This window comes from Bombus pascuorum, chromosome 8 (assembly GCF_905332965.1).
Source record: "Bombus pascuorum chromosome 8, iyBomPasc1.1, whole genome shotgun sequence".
Classification (NCBI taxonomy): domain Eukaryota; kingdom Metazoa; phylum Arthropoda; class Insecta; order Hymenoptera; family Apidae; genus Bombus; species Bombus pascuorum.
Window position 1 is genome coordinate 12,462,082 of NC_083495.1, and position 27,369 is coordinate 12,489,450.

The 27,369-nt window shown below is 33.7% G+C and overlaps 2 protein-coding genes across 3 annotated transcripts; both read right to left on the reverse strand.

The window, feature by feature from the left end:
- Positions 1-3,148: 3,148 nt before the first annotated feature.
- LOC132909639 (organic cation transporter protein) lies at positions 3,149-20,768 on the reverse strand. Its single transcript, XM_060964569.1, has 8 exons — positions 20,012-20,768; positions 13,340-13,523; positions 12,214-12,472; positions 6,172-6,470; positions 5,503-5,615; positions 5,097-5,311; positions 4,410-4,758; positions 3,149-4,124 (listed from the first exon to the last, which is right to left on the reverse strand). Exons 1-8 carry the CDS (start codon positions 20,344-20,346, stop codon positions 3,944-3,946), a joined length of 1,935 nt encoding a protein of 644 aa, XP_060820552.1. The 5' UTR covers positions 20,347-20,768; the 3' UTR covers positions 3,149-3,943.
- A 1,230-nt stretch (positions 20,769-21,998) lies between these two features.
- LOC132909640 (uncharacterized) lies at positions 21,999-27,165 on the reverse strand. Of its 2 annotated transcripts, none has more exons than XM_060964570.1 (13): positions 26,619-27,165; positions 25,889-26,073; positions 25,394-25,685; positions 25,198-25,304; positions 24,987-25,114; positions 24,759-24,895; positions 24,578-24,693; positions 24,380-24,503; positions 24,094-24,319; positions 23,800-23,967; positions 23,538-23,738; positions 23,380-23,462; positions 21,999-23,287 (listed from the first exon to the last, which is right to left on the reverse strand). In XM_060964570.1, the coding sequence occupies exons 2-13, from the start codon at positions 26,070-26,072 to the stop codon at positions 23,158-23,160; spliced, it is 1,896 nt and encodes a 631-aa protein (XP_060820553.1). In that variant the 5' UTR covers position 26,073; positions 26,619-27,165; the 3' UTR covers positions 21,999-23,157. The 2 variants fall into 2 exon arrangements, with proteins under 2 accessions (XP_060820553.1, XP_060820554.1); XM_060964571.1 differs by having other exon boundaries at positions 23,538-23,723; positions 26,619-27,164.
- Between the last annotated feature and the right edge of the window lie 204 nt (positions 27,166-27,369).

The window sequence follows — 27,369 nt, forward strand, 5'->3', positions numbered from 1 at the left end:
CCTTGAAGATCGTTAACTAAATCACGAACTTATAACGAACCCCATTTTTTATTATTTTTTAACAAGATTCCAAAACATATTAAAAGCAGACAAAACGAAGAGTTTGTCCGAAGATAATATTTATCGAATAAATCAAAATTTTATTACACGTTCATCTGATAATTTCAAGGTCAGAAAGACTTTTCACTTGATAGAATGCAATTTACGGTTTAAACGATTTTTAATATTATTAAATGTATTATTGAATATTTAAATAATCTATCATTCAAGTGTGTCATTTGTAATTATATGATTCGTAAACTCGTAGAAGGTAATTAGAAATTCATGAACACACAAGTGTGTGTCACTCTATAATCTTTGTTGTACGTATGTATGTACACATGTTGTATCGGGTATTTATGAAATTCAAATAATAATACCTACATTCAGCTTTCGAAAATTAACTTGCTAATACGGAGCCTATTTACCTTCATATCTTATAGTAAACTTAATTATTTCATTAGCAATGAAACATGTGCGTCTCGTAGAAATTTCAAAAATTACAAACATAAATATAATGTTCCCAGTTTTACTTAACTCTTTTATTTTATTTACAATGATTATTGTGACAAAGTGTCATTAATGGCAATAGCTCAAATTTAATCTAATTTTTACGAACGCATGATCGAACTCGAATTTTATTCTTTAGGACATAGTTCATTCGAGTAACTCTGAAACGTAATTATTTAAAGCTTAGAAACGAAAGATTAAAAATATTTAACCCGTAATGGTGTATCGATTCCACTCTATATTAATATTAAAAAAACATACAAATCGGCGTTAAAAGATGCCAATATTTACAACCATAAAAATCGCCACGTTAGATCACCTTTTCATCTACTAATCCCACTCATAACAACACACTCACCAAACAAACTATCAATGATCGCAAACGAGTTACAATGCCTTTCACATTTTATGTAAGCAAAAAAAGAATACGATGATCGTGATAGAAACTTTACAAGCGTCCCATTTACATATGTGCGTGTCTGTGTCAAGACTGCAATCAGTAAGATTAATCTCGTCTATCGTCGACAACATGCCTCTCCGCAACCATACTAGTTGGCATCGAATAATGGTACAATCGTCTCGTAACATGTAGGATTGATAACTCGTCACACTAGAGGGACATATTCATTACTCGTCGCTTCGGATTGCATCACGTTAATATTAATTAGCGACAGATAACTTCGATAAAGGTCGCGAACTCTCGTATATTGAACCTTAACATTGGGGCAGTGAACGATATTTATGGAGTAGAGATAATATAGCACGTACGTAGCTGTGCGTATAGCATTGGATTCCATTGACTGTTAAGGAAATTAAAATGAATAGAGAGAAAAATTTTCCATAACAATGCTACTAAACAATATCGAGAAGAATCATTCCGTCGATGGTCTACGATAAAAGATCATAATACGTACTCGAGGCGGCTACGTTTCCTACGTGAAGATACGTCGAAGAAGAAGAACAGCAAGAGAGCGATATAGACTATGAAGAACCATGCGTTCCTTCAGAGAGGAAAAGAGAAAACACCAAGACTAGAGAAAATAAGTAGTTCGCAAAAGTATAACGCGTCGTACCTTCGTGACTTCCCATATGAAAATCGTATTCAACTCTCCGCGGCTCACCGAATTAAAAAAAATAAAACGTGTTTGTAAGTGTGCCTTAGATACCGAAAAAAAGAGTTTCAAAAATCGTGTGACAAGCGCATTTTTAAACCTGAGACGTTATCCTCTCTTATTCTTTCGTCCCTGCAATTTCTACGCGCGTCGAGATCGAATTCGCGCGATATCTTGCAATTCGTAGCTGCCTTTTTGGCACGAACAATTAATATCACGTTTGTAAAGAATTATACGCTGAACTACTCGTCAGAATATTCCTTTTAATCTTCCACACGATATAAACTTCCATGGTAATCGACTTTGAAGTTTATTATCTCGTAATCTTTTCATCGGATTTTAATCCTTCTGGGCTTAAATTTACCGAGTTTCTGAACACTGCGTACATATGCAAGCAAAATTTCTCTGAAAAATGGGAAACATCGAAATTTTTGTATTTATCTGTAATGGCAAAATTTCAAGAATGTCTGGAAATTGCGAAAATTAAAATATCGATATCTTCTTGGCTGCTTGTGATAGCCGGTATGACAAAGTATATGCACGAAATTTTTGGGATCTATGGGAAAATTCTCGTTTAGCAGTTACGCGTAGGGAAACTTTCAGAACCAATCGTAATTAACAAATTGACAGTGGAAAAAGTAATTGGCCGACCGCGAGCGGTTTTTCACGCTTGTTATAGCCTTAACTCGCGTTACAACTACAATTAGTCTTGAATTGTACCTCCGTAAAAACAAAAACATGTTTCTTCACTGTAACGGCACAAATGACTCCCACGCGTACGTCGAATATCCGCTGCGATTCGAATCCAAGGTATTTGTAGCTCGACGATATTTCTCAAAAATAAAACACTCTGAGATTAGAATATTCTTCGCGCATTTCTAAGATTCTCTAAGAAGAGAGTCTAAGCATCTCTAGGAAGAAATTTCTTAGACGATTATCTCTTTGCACACGCGTGCTAACGAACAATTCGGAAATGAACATAACGTGATCTTGGCATTATAATATACGGTATGTTAAACGCCGAAATTACCGATATTAGATACAGACTTTACGTTGATTTTATTCGAAAACTTTGGGCCAAGAATCTCCTTCAAAGGAGATTCTTCCGTCTTTAAAAGTGATGTTCCATCATTAATCGAAATATCATTTTTACAACGGCTTACTAGTAGGATTACGTGTTAAAACGTTCAACTTTGAAGATGATTATCTTCATCTCGGTAAGACTAGGCTCTCTAAAAATTGATGAATCCTGTACAGATAATATCTATACTAAGCAACGTGTCGTCAAAATTTCAAAGAAATTATAAAGAAATAAAACGGCGCTACAGCTGTCTTCGGACAATGCATTCGACGTAGACCCTGCTTTTATGTCGCAGACGTCGACAAAAATATCAATGAGATTTCCTAGGATAATCTCATACTTATTTATATCGTTACTTTGGTCGACTAAGGAACAAGTGGTGAAGAACTATTAGCAGAATCCAGGGAAGGTTTTACTGGCAAGTTTTATTACAAAACATCTAAGGACGATTTACATCGTAATAAAAATAATAGCGCTATCTTGTCGCGTGACATCCGCTCGAGGTCTCGGCGATTTCTAATCGATCTACAAATACTTATACGTACATATGTACAAAACTCGTGGCCATACACCACGTTGTCCATGTTATTTTCATCTCGTTAATATATTCTCTACATTTATGATGTTATTATTTTACTAGTATAACGATTATTGCATCATATTCTATAAGATGAAGCTTTTGTACGAACAATCTCAGGAACTTTGATAACAAAGGAAAATACTAATTTTTATCATTAACTATCCACGAGTTTACGATTTACAATGATTATTTTAACCTACGTTCTTACTCTAATTTTTATTCGCACGCCCAATGATTGAATTTTTAGTCAATCATTGTTGATGAAAAATTGTGATGATAATTGGATCGCGGATCTTTATGCAATTTCATATTTTCGTGGATACAATAATACAATCGAAAGGACTTGGGCAAAAGTTTGTTTCTATCAAATATCATCGATAGTACTGTATTTTGGATATTTTATATATTTTTGCGTCATATGCATTCTATGAATTTTCATACCCATAATTGCATAAAAATCCGCAGTTTTGTAATAGTGAATATTAATGACGGTGGAACTTAAGATTCCTGGATTCAGTAACTTGTCTTACTCTAATACATGTATTGCACGCTTTTGGAAGACTAAAGATTCTTTGCTCGAGATCAACGTGACAAATATTGTACTTCGTGGTGAACGCTTCGCTACAGCCTTTCAACCTCTGTGATCGAGTTTTCGCTTTTCCTCGATTTTATACTCGATCTCCGTAACATGCTACTCCTTAAAGGTTCACCGCGAAGTGACGCTCTCATCGAGTTCCTCGCGCTGCATCTAGAAAATGATCGGAACATGGCGACTGGTGGTGTCTCCTCGTCCTCACGTTTCCTGTCAAAACATTGCGTTTAAATATATCGAATCCAATTGCTTAAAGATTTGAGTAACTTCCCAACTCGATCCTTCTCTTCTGTTCAAAAGATTTAAAAAGCATTTGAAGAAAGAAGATAGTCCACTTTTCTTCTGAGAGACTTAACAAATTTTAAGAAGAAAATAATACAAAAGCATATGAAGATGTAGGTCTAATAGAATGCTTGAGAATCTTGAACTTGGAGCTTGAAGACCTGTGAATATCTTTAAAAAAAGGAGACTGAAAGTTCCTTTATGTGATTTTACCTTCCGATACAAGGTACATCCCACATCTTCTGATCTTTTCCGAAATCCTCGCCGTCCTGCAGCGTCTGCGGAAGATCCTTATTCAACGTTTCCGGCAAAAAGAGAGTCAGAAGACCGCCCATGATTCCGAGTGTGCCCAGCACAAGAAGAGGCAGGAACGACGAAACAACATTGAGATACACTACGAACGGTGCGAGAATACTAGCAACGTATCCCATTATGTGTATCAAAGCTACACCCTGAGCTCTAACCACAGTTGGTAATACTTCAGCCGCATATTGGAGGCCGATATTGTACGAAATGTTTATCCAAAATCGACCGAGAATTGCCAAAGAGGCCGTATATATACCTGAAAAGAAAATTTCAGCATTAGTTTCTAATTCTAATTTTTTATGAAGAAATTTTAGAAAATTTTAAGAAATAAAAAGAAAAGAAATTATTTTATCTGTCTGTGATTGGATTTGTCTAATTGCCTACAATAGTTAATACAAGCATTTGCATTTTATAAATATTCCAAAATATACATTTTTTTCCTCTCAAAAAGCACAATGTTATACGAATGAAAAATATTTGTCTGATTAAGTCAAAATTATCGACTTACCCTATTTTTGGCTTGATATTGTAGGTTGTTTAGAAGACTGATCAGTAATATAGAAGGTTGAATATGTAAAAACGAAATATACGAACTATTGGAAACGGCAGAAGCCCAGATGCTGAAGATACCGGAAATGACGAGGGAACCACACGCCAGCCATCTTCTGCCCCATCGATCGAGAACGAGCGTGAGGAACGTGTCAGCAGGCAGCTCGGTTGCTGCAGCAATCGTAAACGTAACAAACACGTCCAGACCTAAATTATCCACGTTTCGTACGTGACCATCGAACACTAAAGAAATCGCCATCCTATATTTCGTAAAACAATTTCATATGATAAAAAAAAGCACGCTATCATATTTCATGTGAGAAGCAAATTCCTTGCTTCAGAAATGAAGTATTTTTAGACTAAAGATACAAAATTATTCGTGAGATTTTTACAAGATACAATTCCGATTTTACGTCAATCTATTTCATATCTGTTTAATAGCGATACAAACCAAATAACAATAAATAGAATCGTGATATTTCGTAGTCTTGGCGTTCTAAATAGATCCAACACGGAGTACGTTTTGTCTGCTTCCTCCTCTTTGCAGATTCTGGCACAGGTTTCCTGTTATTAGCAAATTTTTAACTAGTTAAGTATATAATCGTTTGTTTGTTTTTCTTACAAATTTATGTGAATCTGTTATGTGTACAAAAATTACGATAAGATTCGGAAGAAAGTTTATGTTATATTTGTATGAGACGATCCTTTCTAAGTCGTTTACTTGAACGTTCGCAAATTTTAAAACAACAAACCTCTGAAAGTTAATTATTTCCTTATATCGTACATTAATGTTAATATTGCCATGATCTATTCATAGTCTGAGAAGTTTTTAAGTGTTTCATCTATTTATAAAAAAATACAATATACACATTCAATAAATAACACAGAAATTAACAGAAATTTATCGCTGGCAAATTAGGCGCTAAGTACGATATAAAACTACTAGATTGTAAACAAATTTCCAATTACATAAAAGATTCAATTAGGATGCATATTCAAAGGAAATTATTATATACTTAAACGCATATAAATCGGTATTTATAGAACGCGTATAAAGTAGGAAAGATAAAAGTACAAAAGTACAAAATACGGAAAAGATTGCAATAATCGATTTCTTTACCCGGAATCGTTTATAGATGTCATCAGGCACCTTGGTGCCGTTTATTCGCTCGAATTTACCAAGGATTTTAATGGCCCTGTCTATCTGACCTTGGCTAACCAGCCATCGAGCGCTTTCTGGTATCAACCATGGCGTCGCTATGGCTAGAACAAGAGGAACCGAGGTGACAATACACGTCATCCTCCAGTCGGCTAAATAATAGGCGATCCAGGGTAGAATGCAAGTTGCAAAGGTGAAAAATATCGCGATCGACATGTTCGCCACGAATGTCCTCCATTTTGGTCCAACGTATTCTAATACTGAAATAAAAAATATAATATTTAGAAGAATCATCTGTGAAAGAAATATTCTGTGAATAAAAAATGGAACAATAAATTGCGTTGTCGCAAAAGTTTCTTTCGTCTAATAAGGAGATAATAGATGCACACCATTTTTTGTTTTATATTATTTTATTGAATTATGTTCATTAGGACAAAATAGATCATACGTAATTCAATAAAATAATATAAAACGAAAGAAACTTTCGGGGCAACCTAACGCAATATGAAGAAGAAAAATTTGAGTTACAAATATATAAAAAGTAGATATACAATATATAGACTAACTTAACAAACGTATTTAGTTCTACAATTAAATCGTGTTTAGATCTAATAACAAAGGCTTTAATAATTTCCCGATGATCGTTCAAGCCCATTTAAATTTCCATAAGTGTTTCGATACTTATGGACAAGAATATGTTTCTATTTACGAATTATATTTCTTAAAGATACAAAAGGTAAAATCACGCGTAACTAACAATAAATTAACTGCGAAGAAACAGAGGCATCGTTAGATTACCGTGTTACCTCGTTAAATTATTTATGATAGTTACTGAAAAATCGACAAGTCTAAGATACATATTTATATCGAAACGAATATTCTCTACGGAAAGTCGAGCCTAATTCGATGAAATTGTCTTCCTGAACGAACATATCGATGACAAGTAAATATTACTCTATTTTCGTACAAGAAAACAGATTAAAACGATGAGAAGCTATCTTGAACAATTGAACTGACCTTCGTGATGAGTGAATCTCGCAGTTTCACGAATACGTAGATGAAATTAATATCTGGTGCGTATACGTCTAATAAATTAGAAACGCAAGGTTGTAATTCTTTAATCGTATAACAGGACAGGATGCGGTAAACACGTGGAAATATATCATAGTGAACAACGTCTATTTGTAGTTGACGTAAAATAGGGAGTAATTGCTCTTAATGAAGCAACCGTGTTAGCCACTTAATAATGGCTTGCTTCTAATCCGGAATCACCTTCAATTAGTTGTAACTAGTGGCTTCGTTATAATTGCCGCTCTGTTGTTTTTCTTTCTTCATATTTTTTTTTTTTTTTGCTTTATTATAATTGCGATGCTCGAACCATGTTTACCATGGAAGTCGCTTACTTATTTAAAATCACTTCGTACCACTGAATTTTACTTTTCATGCTTGATAATGAACCAATAATGAACCAATTTATAATTCATAATGAACCAAAATGACGAACGTTCGTTTAAATCATGAGTTTCAGATATTTCTGTTCTCTAATCTTTAAAAATATACACAGCTCCTTTTAGCGAAGTTAATGTTACGAAAAATTACCTGAATTAATTTTTATTAAATAAAATAGCTATAGGACAATTCCACAAGTCAGATATTTTCAGCAGACTTCTAAGAATTTCCTGTAATTCACCCTAAATTTTCTCAATACGCTCCGGATTTCTTACATATATATAACGTACACTATACATAACTTTTAGTTCATCATTTTCTTGTAATTCTAACAAATAATGCTTAAAAACTCTGACTGCATTTTAGATTATTATCTCGCACGAATACAACATTTTAAGCTATTAATCGCTTTCCTGAAAATCTGGGTCAGCTATCAGCTTCGGTACGAGACCATCAAGTATCCTAATACCCACGAACGCAAGTAATTTGCAGATTATATCCAAACGTTTAATACTTCTCTATATAGAAATTTAATGAAAAATGAGAATAGAAGAACCTCGCATTACAAAAATTGACTTCCATGAAATCTAAATATTATTTATGCTGTCTGTAATTTCAACATCTTTCGCTAATCATCATCATCATCATCATCATTATCCCCATTGCGACACTCATTCTAAAATATATGTATCATTAACTTAATAGAAAATAAGAGTAGAAGATCCTCGCGTTATAAAAATCAATATTCATAAAACTAACAAAATATCGTTTTTTAAATATACGTATCATTCGGTTTATATTGCCATTAAAATTATTCCCTTTACAACACGTAGATAGGGCGAGGAGATCTGAAGAAGAGATATTATTCTCATAGAAAGGATACAGAAAGGAAAAGAAGATGTAAAGAAGCTTCTCTGAGACCACTCGTTTCATCACTTTGCCTCTCAAGGTTTATTGCCTTCGACGTTACATTATTCGCGCAGAAAAAGTATTTGCTTTTCTCCCAGCTGTTTCCGTCACCCTGCAATTTCATATCGTGTTACCGTTCGATCAAAAGCTACGACTCATTTACTGTAAACGAAGATTCCGTGTGGCACGGTTAGCAAAGATAAATTACAGACGATCGTATTAATAATAATAATCTGGTTGATATCTCGCGTGTTCGCAATGCGACCGATCGAGAAACGCGAGCACCGTCCAACGCAAGGACGTTGTTAACGTTTCGAAACTGATTAACGTTCGTTCTCTTCTTTCTTTTCTTTCCTCTCTTCCTTCTCGCCTGTTAGCTACAGCGGCTCGTAAAAGTATCTTAGCATTTATAAATAATTTTATTTATATATGTTTATTCTATATTATGGTATCATAATTAGTACAACAAAGGATTATTATATTCTTGTTATGTATTCATAGATATATCGGAATTTCATTAGGATCGTAATTAGATCGTATAATAATTATATCGAATATTATGTCAGAATTATTCATACGGTTATCATAATGCAGAGTCTGAATTAAGTAAATTTGAAAATGAATATAGAAGATACAAAATTATTTAGCGTAAATATATATTTCGCAGTGATCACAAAAATATTTCATTATAAAAATAATCAAACATTTATTATATTAATAAATCTCGATATTTGATAAACATTCGTTACATGTTTAAGATGATTGTTCATGCTGTATATTTGTACTAAATAAATGTTTGCATTAAATATCTCGTAACTCCTATGTGCATCTTCAGAAATGTTTCAAACTTTACTAATATAATCAGTAGAATGCTAATGAAATTTCAGAATGTTTTATATAACACATATTGTACATACATAAAATTTTTCTGTGTTAAATGTGTAAATGCTTTTATAAACTACTATGTTTACACGCTTTGCAGTCTCGTTGCATATTTTCCTCCCACTGTTAGGATTATCTGCAGTTTGTATGTGAGTTGCATGAAATTGATCGAATTCTATGCTTTCAACGAGCTGGTCGAGTGAGTTTCTGCTTGAATAAGTTATAAATCGTTGCGGGAAGAAAGGCACGTGTTATTGATATCGAATGGTTAGTTGGAATGTTGAATAGGAATTTAAAGAACCAACTCAAACTTTGTCGATAATAAATATATAGAAAATATGACTACAAATAAAACGTAAAAAATAATTGAAATATTCTATAGGATATTTGAATGTTTATTAGAGAATTTTAATAATAATATAGAACATAAAGAAGAAAGAAATTCGATGATACTGATAGTTACTTACTACTGGAGCTTCATTTCAAAATTTCAGTGATTTTTATTAATATAAAATTAACATTAATATAAATAAAAACAAAATCTGTTATAAATGGTATAAACGAACTTTTTAACTAAATATCGTTAGAAGGAAAAGTGACACAAATACACATACGAAACAATACAAAAAATTCACATCTATCTAGAGAAATTTTTTATGAATTTCGAAGTCAGTATGAATACGTATACTAATACGTAAAGCCTCTAAAGCTTAAAGTTCTAACATTTAAAAAGAAGTACAAAAATGTTTCTAGTAAAATATGAATGATATTTTCCACGGTATTTTCTATGCATTTTTACAATTAAAGATTTCCTCATTCCTATTGATTTTCCTCTGGTTGTGAAACCCTCGGACAATCACGTTTCTTTCATTTTATCTTCGCTACGCTCGATTATAAATACGGAACCGAACATAGAATTATTTGCAAATCAATGAATCCGATGATGTAATTTATTACGCGCTCAAAACGAATTAGCATCATTTATCTTAGTTTCAATCAATATCTTACTTTCTCAAGTCATTGATTAAAATACGATCTACATTCGTACAGATCGAGCCTTCTTTCTCAACATTTCCGTCGAATATTCGTGATCGATCGTTTAATCAACCTTGATAATTAGAAAATTCGAACGTCAAATCATTAACGAACCAGCCACCTGCTCACGAATCTCGTCAACTTGGCCTAGTTTTGTCGAACAAATTGTAAATTTTTCCAACCTCGGCTTGAGTCATCGAGTCACGGTTAATGCACGTCACCCGAGTTTCGTTGGTCTCGATTTTCACAATTGGAATGCTGTCAGCGGGACAAACTTGCTATTCGATGAAGAAAACCCGTTTCAATGACTCGTCTGATGAACTGTCTACCGTTAAAGTTACGTTAGATCGGCGTGACGTTTATGCGTGCTTATAGTTTCTTCGTAATAGTTTCAATCAACGTTTTCTTTTGGGTATTAACGTTGTACTTCAACCCTTTCAGGGTATAAAATATCTTTCAAGACAGAGACTAGTCTAGATTTTCTCTTCGGTATTTTCTATTCAGAATTTAAAATATCACATGATGATATTAGAACAATAACTGGAAAATATATTTCTACAATATTATATTTGAAATTTTTTCATGTAGAGCTATAATAAAATTTTGTGTTATAAATATCAGACAATGAATTCAGCATGAATTATATCGATCTTATATTAAACAATTTATTAGAATTTTCAATGGGATATTTAAAATGTTACTTAATTGTTTTATATTATTATGTGATATTTTTAAGTATTTTAAATAAGTTTGTTAGAAGAAGATGTTCCTTAGCTCACAACAAGCGTTCATTTTAATTAAGACCGTATATAGGTATATATATACATGGATTTATAGTTGTGGAAGCGTTCGTTGTAAAACCATTCATTGGTTACCTTCGCTTTCTGTTGGGAAGTGAAAATTTATGAAAACCCTGGTATACTATAGTTGTCTAGAAATGAAATGCAATTTTGAACAACTAACACTTTGTAATCAGAATATTGTCTCGTTAAGAGAAAAAACAAAATTATAATTGATTGCGGGTATAGAGGGAAAATATAGGTATTGAAAATGATTTGCGAAATAACTACTTCTAGATATTATAAATATTCAGTGGTATATATAAATCTAAATATCTTAAAGTTTGATATTTTTATCTTACATAAAATTCTTAGAAAATAGGAAAATTAAGTTTTCTCTCTCTCTCTCTATCTATCTATCTATCTATCTATCTCTATCTATCTTTAATATAAACGCTGCGGTTAAAAAGTAAAAATTTATGACCTCATGTATATTCATATGTATTTCAGTACCTTCGTAACTTTGAACGGTTTTCAATTTGAATTTGAATTGTTGCATGGCAACGTGAGTTCTGTTGCAAAATTCATATACTTGTAGAAAGGTCAGTCGTAAATCAAGCATAACAACAGTTTTACAGTGTGCTGTAGAGATTACTTTGTAATTTAAACTTGGAGATCTTTCTGCTTACAGTAATTACAAAAAGTAACTATACACCATTGTATTTAGAACAGCATTTTTATATATACCAATTAATTAAGACTAAGTCTTAAGATAAGACTAAGTCTAAAATTAAGATATTAGCTTTAGGTAGTAAAACCTGATTTAAAAAAGGAAGAAAAACGCTTCATTGGGAAACAAGGATACATAGGTACAAGTACTTTTTGTAGCCACTGTGCATCTTTCAAACTCAACTCGAAGGCAAAAAAGAAATAATTGAAAAACGATTACCTAATATGTACATCATAGTGAAGCAATTATCGAAGGCGAATCCAACGAAGAAACGGCACAAAGTGAACTGCCAGAAGCTAACCGTGAACGCAGTAGCCACCCCGGCGAGAAATCCCATTAAATTAGCTCCGATCAAAGCTGGTATTCTTCCATATTGATCAGCGATCCATCCAAAAATTAATCCTCCAAAGATAGCGCCGATGAAGAAGATACTTTGAGCTATGGTTGGCAGTGCATCGTACTGACAAACCCATCCCAGCTGCAACAGAAAACTACAGTCGAATGATTTACTTCTGATCACGACCAGCATCATAGGAATTTTATAACAACTCCAACGCCTCGATTGAAAGAATTTTCGAATAAAGTTTCGAAATTCCTAATGAAACACGCCTCTGTCCTTTTCTCTTTCCTTTTGAGGAAAAAAGAAGGAGGAACTTAAGACCTTGCGCGTTCTCGCATCCCTCTTCCGGATGCTTGCTACCCCTCGAGGAACAATTCTCCTCCTGTCGAGCAACGCAAAGCTCATGGAAATCCACTGAAGCAAAAAGTCTTGCAGAATGTTTACAAATGGATATTAGCTGAGTTTATGTCGAACAAATCTACGTGTTCATGTTATTGTTCGTTATAGCGTTTTATTAAGATTTCTTTTCAATCCGGTATTTTCAACTTCAGTTTTATCGCAATCTGGTTTTACCAACTTTCATAACTCGATTTTTTATCCATTTTTTTTGTTTTTTTTTAAACATTTTTAGAGATTCTTATTCGATTGTATCATATTTGGCAGTGCAACGTTTGAATTTAGAATGTACTCTGTAATTTCACTACACGCACTAATTGCTACTGTATTATGTACTAGTAATTCTGTTACGTACTATAATTTTCCTCTTTGGAAATCAACATTGTTAATTTTCCCACTTCCGAACTATCGATCTTTTCACAAACGTTTATTCGACCCTTTCCATCGTTTTTCTTTCTTTCCAAAAATTTCATACTACGTTTATTTTTTATCGAAGTAGGTCACGCAAATAATCGAATACGATATACACAGTATAAAGGGATTAATCGATAGGAACAGATAAAGTAATCAAAAAGCAGGAAATTACAGGTCGAACGTTTCGTGTCTCACCTCGGATGCCACAGACGCATAAGGGACGGTGGTGTAATTAAATTCCCATCCTTGTTGGCAATCTTTCGTTGGCCACGATGGGTCTGCCACGTGGCTTCCATTTAGCAAAATCTCCGTGTAATTTACATCGTACATGCTGCATCTCGAGTAACCTTCGCCGTTGACTGGTATCGCTAGCGACAGCCTGAAACGAAGCAGAAGATAACGTAGATTGGTTCACGGTCTTCGATGCCGATGGACATTCCGACAGTGATTAACGTTCTATTTGAGACTCGACAAAAAACATCGAGAATCTCGAATATTTGTTGAGTTAATAATACTCCATTGATTGTTAAAACGTACTTGATTGATTGTTAAAACGTCTGATAAAATGTACTTGATTGGAATTTTATTCAAAGCGAAGAAAGTTATTTTCAGTCGTAGCTGGATGTACGTTAATCTGTCTTTGCAACTTAATGTATTTTTCATAATTCTTTTCGATTATTATTGTCGCGTATTATCCTAGTATTATCTTTGGTTAGCATCGACGCTTTTATCGTGTGAATTTGTTGCGTTGTGTTTGTACGAGTTTGTAGAATGTATAATAAACAATGCAATGAGAAATGTAAAATTTTAAGGAATTATTAAATTAGGTAAATTAAAGGAAAAGAAGTTCTGTGAAGGAACTGGATCGGATCTAAAATCGAAACACATGTTAAAGAAAGATGATCCATGATTTGCGACCTCCGACGTATGTCGAAAACACTTATTCATTAATAACGAACGTGATTAAGATAATTCGGTGACGGTAATTACATTTGTTATTCCGATGAACGTTACATAACGAAATGGGAAGTCGATGTCACGATGACTGACGCTGTCTGAATCAAATCAACCCTATTCACAACTAGATAATACTGTCAAACAATGTTTACATTATTATAATATGACTCTTTGAAATCTATTTCGAAAGCTTCGTGAATTTCCATTGTCTTCCAATGAAATTATGAATTAATGGCGTGATTTAATGATAAAGATTATTATTATTATTATACACCATACCGTATATAATAAATAATAAAACTTTCATTAGGCTTGCTCTATAATCTGCTATATCGTCTTCGACCAGATAAATGTATGAATAATTTTGACAATGACTATAATTACATACTTTATCGAAAGAGAGAACATTGGCTCTCTTTGATCTTCGATCGTTGAATCGTCGAAAGAAAACTTCGCGCCTTAGAGAAAGTTCTCCTACGAACAGGTACATAGCATAAAAATTGGTAACACACGGAAGTTGCACAGGAAAAAAATCAAAAAGACTTGTTGAGCAAGGCAAGAACTTTCCAATAGAAGGTGAGCATAATAATAAATAAGACTTGCACGGATGCTTACGGAGGAGTCGTTGACTATATTAAACTTATACTAATTATGAAACAATGTAACAGTAACGGTACTAGTCGTAATTAACGTACTATCGTTAACGTTATTATCGTAATATCGAAATTTCTTCTCACAAGATCACCGATTAATTGCATCGATTTGCAAAATTCTTAGTGATCGATGATTATCATAGTCGAGGAAAGGTACTTACAAGATATTAACATTCGCATCTAATCACATCTCGTAACATCGCGACTAATCACGCGTATCGCCTGACCTTTACATGAAAATTGAACGAACACTTCGAACGCATTATGCAAATGTACGTTACATTTTTCATTCGCCGGCAAAAGCTTTCAGAAACGAGATAATGAGCAAATGATACATGGCATACACGAAAGAAACGAATGCTCGCCCATAAAATAGCTGAAAATGATTCGAAAAGTACACTAGCAAACGATCGTTTCGTTCGAAGTAGATTCAGATGGTAACTGACCAGCCAACCAGGATTAGTCACAGCCTTAACAATTCTGTCGATTTTTTGCTACTACTATACTTATTTACTCCAAAGCTAAGATCCTACCTAGGCTAAACTAAACGTTAATTATGCCAAGACTCTCGTTCTATGACTCATAGTTGGAAAATGCACTTATCCTATACGTAATCATTTATCAATTACTGGGTTCGTTAAGTTCTATTTTTGTTTACTCAAAGGAAGAAATCTTCCATTAATTAATCCGCTATATCGTTGCTTGCTATTGTCTTTCGTCTAATCGACTATTATTTACCCATTCCATCGTTGCAGAACTTTTCATTTCTGGTTCTATAATCTGATATTTAATATCATCGAATTTATTTTTAAGCACATTAGGTCGCGGAACTTTTATGCATTTCTAGAAAATCTGAAAGTGCAACATTGCAAAGTATACGCGTGATACGAAGAAATATATCAAACATCGGAAAGTAGCGCGTTTTGTAACGTTTGTTCGAGGTAAAACAATTTTCTACCCAGCTTCTAGTTTTTCGTTTCGCTTTCTTTATATTCTCAAAAATACGCGTAAAAAGTCCGCAGGCTACGTATTATAACGTAAACGGAATGGAACGAATCGATAATAAAATAAATAGAAAGTAAGAGCAATAGAAGACATATTCGATTTATACTAAATATCCGCGGCTGCCCTGATACTTCTGATCAGTCGTGTGCATACGTTCGAGTTATAATTTCTACTAATACCATTAGAAAGTTACAAGAATTTTAATCGAGAACGAGCTCTATAGCCTTTGAACGTAATTTGTTCGCCACTTAATCGCTGGATGCGGTAAACACTAACGAGCAGCTCTTAAACAAAAGTATTTGTACGTTATGGTCAACAATGGGGCGACTAGGTTGTTGAAACGTTCACGACGCAGTTGTTAGCGCGTTCTCCAGTTTCATTGAAATTTTAATTGCATCAACGTAGTACGTTCTATGGTCGACGTCTTAACATAATTGTACGGGTCGAATGTCTTTACGTAAAACTGTCCCGTGCACGTTGACGATTCGCGGCCAATCAACGATATCAGGCCGAATGTTACGTGCTCAACGCTATTTTTTCGCGTTCACGCTCTCATTGTTTGCGCGAAGGTTCAACGCGTTCGCGCGGCGTGCGCGATAATACGCGCTCCGGGAATTTTATCCAGGGAGCATTGTGCGAGCGCAACACGTTGCGACACCACATCCTTTGCCTCTCTCGAAACGTCTTAATAACGAATTATGGTGCAATCGAACCATGCGCGTATGGCAAAAAGCAATCGTTTCTAGCCGTTCACTTTGAACACTGCGAAGGTTAATTTGGCAACTACATATATATATCCACGTATTGTGTTCCTAACGATTGCCAAATGCTATTTTCGTGCATACAATGATGCCATCCTTTTGTTACGAAGGATTAGCATTAGAGAAATTTTCGGCTTATTACGCATATTGAAAATGTAACGTAAGATTCATCTTTTTTTCAGCAAATATGCAAAGATACGCACAGGTGCGTTTGAGTATTAGAGCATCTACTGGTTACATTTATTGGAACGCTGTAGAGGATTTTACGATGTGGACGAAACGTCGGATTTATAATAAAATAAACAGAAGATAAAATCAGAAAAAGGATCTCAGCAAGACGATAGTATTAGGACAGCGTTAGGAAACGGTAGGCCAAGAAAAGCTGGTCGAAAGACGATCCGTAGAACTAAAGGAGAGTGTCGAGACATCGATCTGTTTCATGCGAATGAAAAGCGAACTAAAAATTGCGCGTTTAGACACTAAAATGTCTATATACTATCTCGAAACTACGAAATATTACTAATTTTCTATTTACAACGAAGCTCGTAAGTCTCGTGACCAATTTACACGAAAGAAAAAGCCAGCTATCTCGCAAAAATCGCAAAATCTCCGAGTTAAAGACGCGTTAATGAAACTTCTAATCTCTAAATCTGTAGAAAGAAATTCTTAAAAGTTATAGATTCTTAATAAATAATCTACCGATTACGACGAAGTGCCCTGATGCTTATAACAAATTTTACACAGAAAACGAACCATCAAAGTGGTTCTCGTAAAATTCGCAAGACCTTCGAGTTGGAGGAATGACGCGTTAACGAGAGCGTCGCGACGTATAATGTTTACAAAGTTTGCGTGGAAATTAACACAACCAGGAACAAACTGGATCGTTGTCACCGTTTACGATCGTGCATCCGAGATGAAAGAAACGGCTACCATTATGCAATCGATCGTTTCGAACTGGTAAACGGCGTAGCGAAATAAAACTCGGTGTAAATCTTAACATACGTTCACTCGCAGGAACGTGTTTTATTGAAACTTTTACGACTCGCTACCGGCTGCTCCAGTCGTTGCATTATTTGAATAACATCGAAGGTTGTTGACCTAACAAGTGGTAACCGAACGAAGGTGCGATCCAATTGGATGTGGATGTAATTACACCTTGAAATACCTTTCGTCATCGAGCATTTCCAATTCCCCGCCGAGTGTTCTCCATTTTTGCGCTTAGTCTTTACGCTCGATATCGCCGCGATTTGTAAGCACTCGCGAGGAACAGAATGTGCGATCGTCGCGCATCGTCGTTTCGACAGAATTAACGTCGTTGGAATCTCACAACGATTGAGAAACTGCATATTTACTTCGCGCGAGAACGACGATGAACGATTTATGTCTCGTTCGGGCTAATTTCTTTGAAGTAGTCAATGTTTCAATTTTTAGTTTATCTTCAAATACTGAAGATCCAATGTGGAGAATTTGCAGGTTTGATTCGGAGATGCGAGAGTAATTTCAGGGAACAGAAGCTTAATTCCTGTCAGGGGTTGAATTTTTATCCTGTTTTGATATCAGTCGAACAATTCGTGGCTTTCTTTCCAATTAAATGCGAATGGTTATCGCGATAAAATTTAACGAACCTCCCAACTTCCTCGTCTTTAAATATGATTTTAAGGGAAAGAGGAAGAAGAGCAGAGAGAAAGAGAGTCAGCGACCGTGCTTTTATCGGTAATTGAACGATACGCTAACGTAAAAAGCATTCATCGTGAGCATCGAGGCGCCTGTGCACTGTACGCGTAGCGATCCGTCCTTGGATCACGAAGCACATATATTAAACATCAACGATGATAATAATCCTTCGTCACCGGCATCTTGTCTTAATCGATGCGAGCAAGTGTTTCGAGGTGAATGTAATGCGGATACATTTTTCCTCAGCATTGTTTACGGCTTTTGCGTTTTCATTTCTACTACTAATCTCGTTACATTTCCAAATTATATAATGTGAAATCTTCCGTAAGTTACCGATTTCAGTATTTTAATCTTTTATACTCCATCGTCGTCACTTTGGTAACATTAACAAGGTGCAAATTGTTCTACGAAAAAATCTACTTCTATAATTAAATTTATAATACAAATTATTTCTTGGTGTTTTCGTTAATAACAAAAAAAAGAAAAATTATTGCAAGAATAAATTCGTAGGGGAAATTATTCAATTTTGTTCTCATCGATAAAAAATGTGAAAATGAAGAAAATTACGCTATATAAATAGATCTTTGGTTTTATAATTGATTTAAAAAATAGAGAAAGATATAAGAGAATAAAAATTCATAAATACTTATGACCGTCTCTACTCGAGGCATAATTTTGTTTTTCAAAATTCTTTAGTAGAGAAAAGTGTTGAAATTACTGATCTATCGTATGACAAAAATCTCTATCTGTAAACGATGAAGCCGTACACGACTCGTTAGAGTGTTTTCAATGAAAACGAAACTGAGAATTTCCTTCTCCTGCACGAAAACAAAATAGTTAACAAAAGAAAAACGATCGCCTAGTCGTCGAGAAAGTACTAATTTCTCATGCAAGGTAGATAAATAGCGTGACAGACACTGTACAACGTACAGTAGAATGAATCAACGTTTTACACGTAATTCATAAAAGCGACAAGACCCTGCATTTCCCTAATTATATGTTGCGAACAATAGAAAGATTCCAACTCAGTTGCCTTGGATTCTTATGTACATTTACGAGAGGTACAAATACATTTATCTGATGGAGCGATCAGATCATAAACGGAAATATGCACTGGAATGATACGAGAGAAATCTCAAATATAGTCTTGAATCTAATTTTGCTTTACAAAGAACTATATTAAACTTTGCTTTTAATTTATCGAGCAGAGTGATCGATGAACTTGAATCTTTATAATCCTATCTACCTTTATAAAGGATAAAATGTTTTGGAAAATAAATTCAGTTAGTGGATTCTTCTATGTGCATTTTTACAAGACTATTTCTTTGTTCAGTAAACGAAGTCAATATTAGAGCCGACACGATGGAACGAATCAATTTTCGCCATTATTGATCTTAGCTTTTATCTGAATGACAAAGAATTATCAAATTATCGAACAAATAGCTACTGACCCACTTGAAACGAATAAACAATAGCATTATGGATAGATCAACTGTAACGGACTATTGATTTTTTTTTCTTTTATTTACAAACTTTTCATATTGATTGATTTTTACAAAAGAAATTTATCTTTTATCGTTAATTTATCTTAGTTCTTCGTTCCCTTCTATCGTCTATTTCTATCCGATAAACAACATCTCTTGATTCGCGCGCTTCGACTTATCAACGCTTATGTTAAAACAAACAACGACGATAAGATCTAAAGGTGCGACTAAGATCTAATTCCAAGCGAAAGAATGCAAGCACTTACTTGCAGATTTCAATCTTAATTTTTTAATTCGACCCTATTTTGCAAGAAAGTACCATGTTTTACGCACCTTTCGTTCGCTGTGAGATTCTGCAGTTCCGGTACCCAGCACCAGTGATCATCCGGTATCAGCGTGATGAAGATCTGCGAGAAGTAAACCCATGCGACGAACGAAGCAAAAGGGATCATCAGAATAAACAGGATCTTCTGATAAAGACCAAAGTCCCCGACGTACGGCAACAATTCGTCGAAATCTATGTCTTTCGTCTCTTCTTTGACACTGCTGTCTGCTTCTCGCGTTTGAGGGTTCATCGAGTTACGACATGTCACCGCGTTATTCTCGCGGTCGTTCAAATGAACGGAAGTTCCAAATTTCTCTTGCGGTGGCATTTTCTTGGAAATCATAAATTAATCGATCGATTTGAACGAAAAAGCGACCGATTATCGCTATTGGCAGCGAGATCGCTTTGCTTTCGTCCAAGTCACCACCAATCTCGGTTAGGTGGTTCGTTTCGCAAGAAAAAATCGCGAATTTTACTGCTTACGTTGCCGAACACATGGTCCTGTACTTGTTTACCTCGACGTTGGCGATCAAATTTTTCACTCGATCTGGTTCGAAAGACTACGATTTTCACGGACGAGGGTCGAACACGTGGACTCTGTTCGTCGTCGACATCGCGCGAGTCAAATGACAAAAATCTTACAAGAACTGTAACAGAGTCAGGCTAGTCTGAAACGATCGATATATAGGAGGAAAAGGAGGAAACTGGACAAATCCTGACCTGAAGAGTTCGTAACTGAAACGATCAGTCTTGTAGCTGGCTATATAGCCGCCGACCGAGAGGTACTTACTCCCTCTCTTCTCCGTGTACAAGTAGAATTCAGTGCTCTGCAAGTGGCATTGAACAGAGCGGGGATCGCGTCAATCATCATCGTCATTGGCGTTTGGCTAATTTCTTTCGCACTCTCCCCGAAGACAGGTCAACAAGATCGTCGGATCGTCGGCTTGCCTGTTTTCCTGTTTTTTATTCTTCCGCCGTTTATTTATTCGTTTAATACCATTGGATTAGATGATCAAAGAAGTGGAAGATGAAATGGAAAACTTGGAGACGTGTTATATTCTTGATAGATCAGGTATAATGGTATGAAAAATGTTTACAAATTCGCCACTTTATAGTCCAAAGAATCTGTTGATGTTTAAAAGAATTTTATCTGATATTGGATATACTAATATCCTTTATCCTAATATCTTGTATAACTAACTACTTTGTTGTTGTTCCTAAAAAAAAAAAAAGAAAGCTTAAAATTTCAGAGGATATATCTTTATTCCATTAGTCTTATGTAAAAACTATAGATCCTATATACTATAGAACTGTAATAATACATATTTTCAAGTAATATATATATATATATATATACTCTTCCCTCATTTCTACTAAATGTCATGTCGATTAGTCATAAATTTGATAGGCATCTTGGAGATGAAGGACTTTAAGTAACTTTTGCATATCTAAAATCGTCTCTCTTGTTGCAAGTTCTCGTAACTATCCTACTATTGTCTACGATTATAAATTATAGTGAAAGAAAGGTAAACAACCGACTGTGACTCTGACTCACACGATTCGCACGATTATACATACCTTAAGGTAAGATGTTTTTGCTAGGAACAACGTAGTCTCATGGACGCCTATGCTGATCTTTTCTCTTAATCTTTATTTCTGTTCCATTTTTACACCTTATGTAAAATTGAAAATGAATGGTACGAACGCGACATCGATGCGCCTTTATCATTTCTGCAACGAGCATCATCTGTACGTATATATCAGACAGTTGATTTGACGAAGCCTATTGGACTAAGAAATTGTCTCGAAAAAGCGATAATGAGCGGAAAATTTCTGATAAAATTTGTTGAGTTGGAAAACAGTACAATTATTAAGCGTACAATGTAATGGAAATATTATAGCCCTTTGCAGTTGACATACTCGATCGAAGCAAATTTATCAAGTATTATTATTATATGCATATATCTAAATAGATAAATATTAATAAACAACAGATTATCTGGAAGTAAATATATTTTAGATTAAAGAGTAACAGACATTTACAATACTTTTCGATTACAGAATCATAAATGTACAAGCATAATAAAAGCGTATCGTCATCATGACGGCATTCGAATTTGTAGACAATTTTATTGTGCCGCCACAGCGCCGACATTCAAATGCAAAAGGATAATAATTATTTTTATTACGTACTAGACATAATAATAATAATTTATTGAATATTATACAAGATGTTCATTCAACTTGATGAATTAAAATACATGTCCTTTTTAATTATTACTAACTGTACCAATAAAATGATGCGGAAATGAAGTTTAAAATAGGAAGATTTTTTCTAAATCATGGTTTTTTTCACTAAACTTCACGATCATCCATATTTTCTTAATAAGATGATATACTCTTTTATAAAGAATAAAAAGTTATTAGTAAAGAATTGTTCGAGTACAGTTTTATTAAAAAACTAGTTTAATATAAAAACTTATGAAAAGTATACATAGCCTCAAAGAACCATTCGACGCGGAAATATTTAATAATTCATTTCGACAAATCATTAAAATATGTTTAGCGTATATAAAATTTATGTATCGGTATAGCACCCAGTTGAAAATTGTCGTAACACAGGAATAATATATTTTTACGTAATTATTATTAATTTACATTCGTTTCTGTTCTAATTCAAAAAATTCATTGTATTAGCTGTTATGATTGATTAATTTTTTTTTTATGCGTCATATAATAAAAGAAGTAGAATAAAAAATCACAAAGAGATGTACCACTTAAAATATTTGTTATAAGCTAATAATGTTGCCATCCAAAACAATTCATACATGATAAATTATCGATCAAATTACGTGACTTATTAATATAATAACGAATAATAAACAAACCTAACATTTTTTTATGTACACTATTATTAATACCATGACACGGATATAAAGATAATGAAAACAAATCTCTCTCCTACAACTCCAGGAACTTAGTTCTATTCCATTATCGATATTTTGATTATTCACAGTAAAATTTTTTTACATCAACATTCATAGCAGTGTCAGAAAAAGGTTTATTTATGAATAGGATCTTTTAAAATACTTTGATGTGAATATTACCTGATTATACTTAAAAACGAAAACGGATAGTTAAAATCGACCTTAAACTATGCAGTGCTCTCAAGCTCCTTGTGTAAAAAAGTTTCAATATCCACTCGACATATAGGACAGCGTTTATTAGTACATAACCACTGATCGACACAGTCTATGTGAAATAAATGCATACATGGAAGCCTCCTGTATAAAAAGAAACAATATTAGAAAAATATAATTTGTGGAAAATTAATTGCTGAAATTAATTTACATTACGTATGAGAATTAATTTGTACCTGACACTTTCGCAGTCTTCGAATTCGGATAAACATATAGTACACTTTTCAATAGCGTCTTCGCTATTTTCGACTTTTTTCTCCTATAAAACGAGAAAATGTCACGAAGTAAGGATGATATGATATTGAACATATACGTCAATTTTTACGTAATTTACCCGTTTGTACTTATGACGGAATGTGTGACTTTCTATTGACTCTTGTGTAGCTCCGCAACTAATAGCGGCCATGCGTCGTAGGTCAACAAGGCGCATATAATTCTCAAGTTGCGCCGACATTTGACGCGCTGGGTGCAGCAAACCCAAAGATGGAAATGGCATCATGTCGTGAGCATCAGATCCTTGCTGCGTGAAACGCATCTGCATTACATAACAAGTATAAAAATATATAGAATTCAGAGTACTGTGTTTGAGAGCATACCAAATGAAGATGTTGTAACCAATTGATATGAATATGGTGTCTATGTTGTGGACCGGATGGTCTTCGATGAGGACCATAATGATGATACATATGATGTACATAAGGATGAACTGGCATTGAAGGCAGCATAATTGGTTGCGTTGGTAATTGGCCACTCAAAGAACTTTCCTAAACACAAAAAGAATATAAATCAATAATGATAAAATTTAATAGAAACGAAAAGGAAATAAATGATAAATTCATTGTAACATTAAAATTATACGTATAATACAAATCTTGAATGTACTGAATTACCTGAATTATTTCGGGACAAGGCGGGCTAACGCTTGGTGGCCTTCTAGCCTCTGGATGACTATAAACAGTAGGTTGTTGTGGTGGTGGCAAAATTGGAGGCGGGAAATAATTTTCTCCAAATGTCATGTTTTCTGCACCGTTGCAACGATTATTCACAGAATTAGCATTTCCATTGTTACACGTATGTTGGCTTGCTTGATGCACATGAGGATTGCACGGCGTTGTACTACAAAATATAAAAAGTATTGTATGATGTGAAATTTCCAATATTTATTGTAATACTAACGTGTGATGTGTTGAAAATCTTGGATGAAGACTCCGCCTATGTACTTCTTGTACACGTTGTTGCATCCTCCATAGTCTTTCTTGTACTGGATGCATACGTGGTCTTAACATTCCTGTAGAAGCATCTATAAAGAAGAACAAATTCGAAATAACATCACTGAAAATTTTGTTAGTCTTTCTTTTAATTTTTTTACCATACCTGCACCTGGTATTTGGTTATATCTTACAGGTATAACAGGAATTGGAATTCTATAATTATGGTGTATACATCGACCATGATATATATGGTCATGCAAGCAATAAGTGTTGTGCCCACTGTAAAAAAATTATTAAAATCAGTAATAAAACGTATTACACATAAAATAATTTATTATTCATACCTAGGTACATAGTCTGTAGTAGTCGGAGTTACTACCGAAGTTGTAGGAGTAGGAGGTGTATGTTCTTCATCTGATTCCACAGTTAAATCAACTACAGTTACTGGACGATTACCTTCCTCATTATTTTGTGCAGAATTCTGCTGTTAAAATATAGTAAAGCTCTTTGTATCTTAAACTCTTAACATAAATTACATTTTTAAATAACTCAACATAATAAAGTTATTTCACCTTATTATTATGATTTACTGAAACAAGAACTTCAACTGATCCATCTTCATCATCACTACTAGTAGCATCATCACTACTCGAGGACCAATCTAATTGTAGATCAGGTGCTGATGGTGTATCATCATTTTCTATCCAATATAAAGTGAAACTATATAAATTATCTGTTTATTACTTTTACTCATATATTATTCATGTGAAACAAAAACCATACTTGTTGCATGTGTAGAATGTTGCTGAGAATTAATTGTATTTGGCAAAACTGAGTGATACAAAGTATTGACTTCATTGGCACTGTCATTTTCCATATTTTGCATAACTCTGTTTAAAACATTTTCATTAATAATTATTGATCTAACTAAGTACAAATCTAGCACAAAAAAACTTCAAACTTAATTTTAAATTCATACTTGTTAGAAACTCCATCTGATGATCTAGATGGTCCAGCTACACCCAAATTATCAGAGTGTTGGTTGTTGAATGATTTACGGTCTTCATTTTTTCTACTTTTATGTTTTACTGGAGGATCACGTTCGTGTAATATTCCTCCTGATGTTTCAGACCCACGTAGATAAGTTCCAAAAACAAAATTACTGTCTGAAGTAGTATGATGAGATGGATTTACATAAGGATTAATAGGAACCACATCTAAATCTTCTACATCACTTTCTGCAAATAAGTGATCATATTCCATTTCGTTGCCTAGAATGAAAAAATTCAATATTGAAGTTATTTATGTTTCCTTTGTATGTAATTTATTTTCGTGTGAATCATTTTATATGCATTTAACCTTATTAAAAACATAATTTAACAAACTCCATTATTGTTTTATCTAGAAGAAATTCAGTACTAAAAATATGAAAAAATGAATTAATATATGTCTTATATCATTATTTCATCTCTACCTGAATTAAATCTTGGTTGTGGAGAAGGATCAACTGTAGATGTAAAAGCTGTATCAAATATATCTGCTAAAGAAGTAGAATTTGCTTCCATAGAGGAAGTTATAGATTCTGCATGATACAAATTATTTTGTTCGTCTGATTTAGTTTTACACCAAATATTTTCAGAACTTGCATTTTCTTCCATCCTGTTTGATAAATTCAATTAATTATCATTAACATAAAACGTTAATGGAAAAATATCACTATAAAATGTAAAATAATTGAAATAAATTAAATAAAATACTAAATGATTGAAAAAAATTATATATTCCGGCAAAGAATATAGACATATTTTCTTTATTTCTCAATGACAGAACTTTCATTTCTCTTAAAACAAATACACTCTAAATATATAACAATATCTTAATAATAATAGTCTTTTATCGTAATGAAAATAATTCGATGACACGTAATACATAACGTATATATATATATATATATACATGTATATATGTATATATCCATATACATATTATATATATATACTAAGGAATTTTTGTGCTATATATGAACAATGTAACTAATATAACTTTTTAAATTCAAAAATATAATTTTCTGCAATTACGGTTGAAATTATATTTGAAACCTTCGGCATTTGAAATAATTTTTATTGTTCCCTTTCATAGATGCTTGTTGGAATGGTATCACGAAAGAATGGAAACGAAAAACTAGAAACTGTAAGAGCGTATACCTTGCAATTCCTTCGATGGTTTTGTAAAACGGTAAGGCTCTCTTCACCACGTCATTTTTATCAAGATATTTATTTTCTATGCATCACTGTCATTTATGTCGTTCTATCTATGCCCATCGATGTTAACTTCGTAATCGAATCACTACAAATTTTAATAAACTATTCGATCCATATGAAAAATTTGTGTATAATTAAATTCTTATATCAGCAATAACAATAAAATCGAAAAAGAATTTATGTAGACTTTCTTTCAGTAATCTACATTTGGCAACTATGATACCATCAATCGTAACTTTCATTAACTACGCTCACTTTTTCGGTGGCCTCCGTTGATTATACAGCATGCTACCTTTTCTTTCTATAAAACTACTACTATATTTATTACCAATTATCGGAGCATGAAGTCGATTATCTATGTGATACTAATTCTTTTACGATGTATTGGTTTAAGTTTCTTCCTTCATTATTCTAATTTTATATTTTTATTTTAAACGTATGTATCTGACAAAAGACGAATAACTCTGGCACGATCTTATAATTAGGTGTCGTCACTTATATACCAGAAGCATAGAAGAAACCGTCCGAACACTAAGTCGTGAAAATCAACATGAAAGACAAGAAAGTTTACGTTCTGCGCATGCATGACATGCTATGAAGGTCCTTAGAAAGAGATGGAGACATTCTACTCACCTGTGTCCGTCTCGCAAGAACGAGAACTTTGTTGTCTTCCATGTTGATGTTTCATGACTCA

Bases quoted from the DNA above. Each gene is read 5' to 3' on its own strand.
- LOC132909640 (XM_060964570.1), bottom strand. From the start codon at position 26,072: ATGGAAGAAAATGCAAGTTCTGAAAATATTTGGTGTAAAACTAAATCA. The intron at 24,320-24,379 runs GTTAGTATTACA...TATATTTTGTAG, and splicing joins AGATTTTCAACACATCACAC to TACAACGCCGTGCAATCCTC. The intron at 23,288-23,379 runs GTACAAATTAAT...CTTTTTATACAG, and splicing joins GAAGACTGCGAAAGTGTCAG to GAGGCTTCCATGTATGCATT.
- LOC132909639 (XM_060964569.1), bottom strand. From the start codon at position 20,346: ATGATTTCCAAGAAAATGCCACCGCAAGAGAAATTTGGAACTTCCGTT. The intron at 12,473-13,339 runs GTGAGACACGAA...TTTCTGTTGCAG, and splicing joins ATGCGTCTGTGGCATCCGAG to CTGGGATGGGTTTGTCAGTA. The intron at 5,616-6,171 runs GTAAAGAAATCG...TGCTAATAACAG, and splicing joins ACATCTATAAACGATTCCGG to GAAACCTGTGCCAGAATCTG.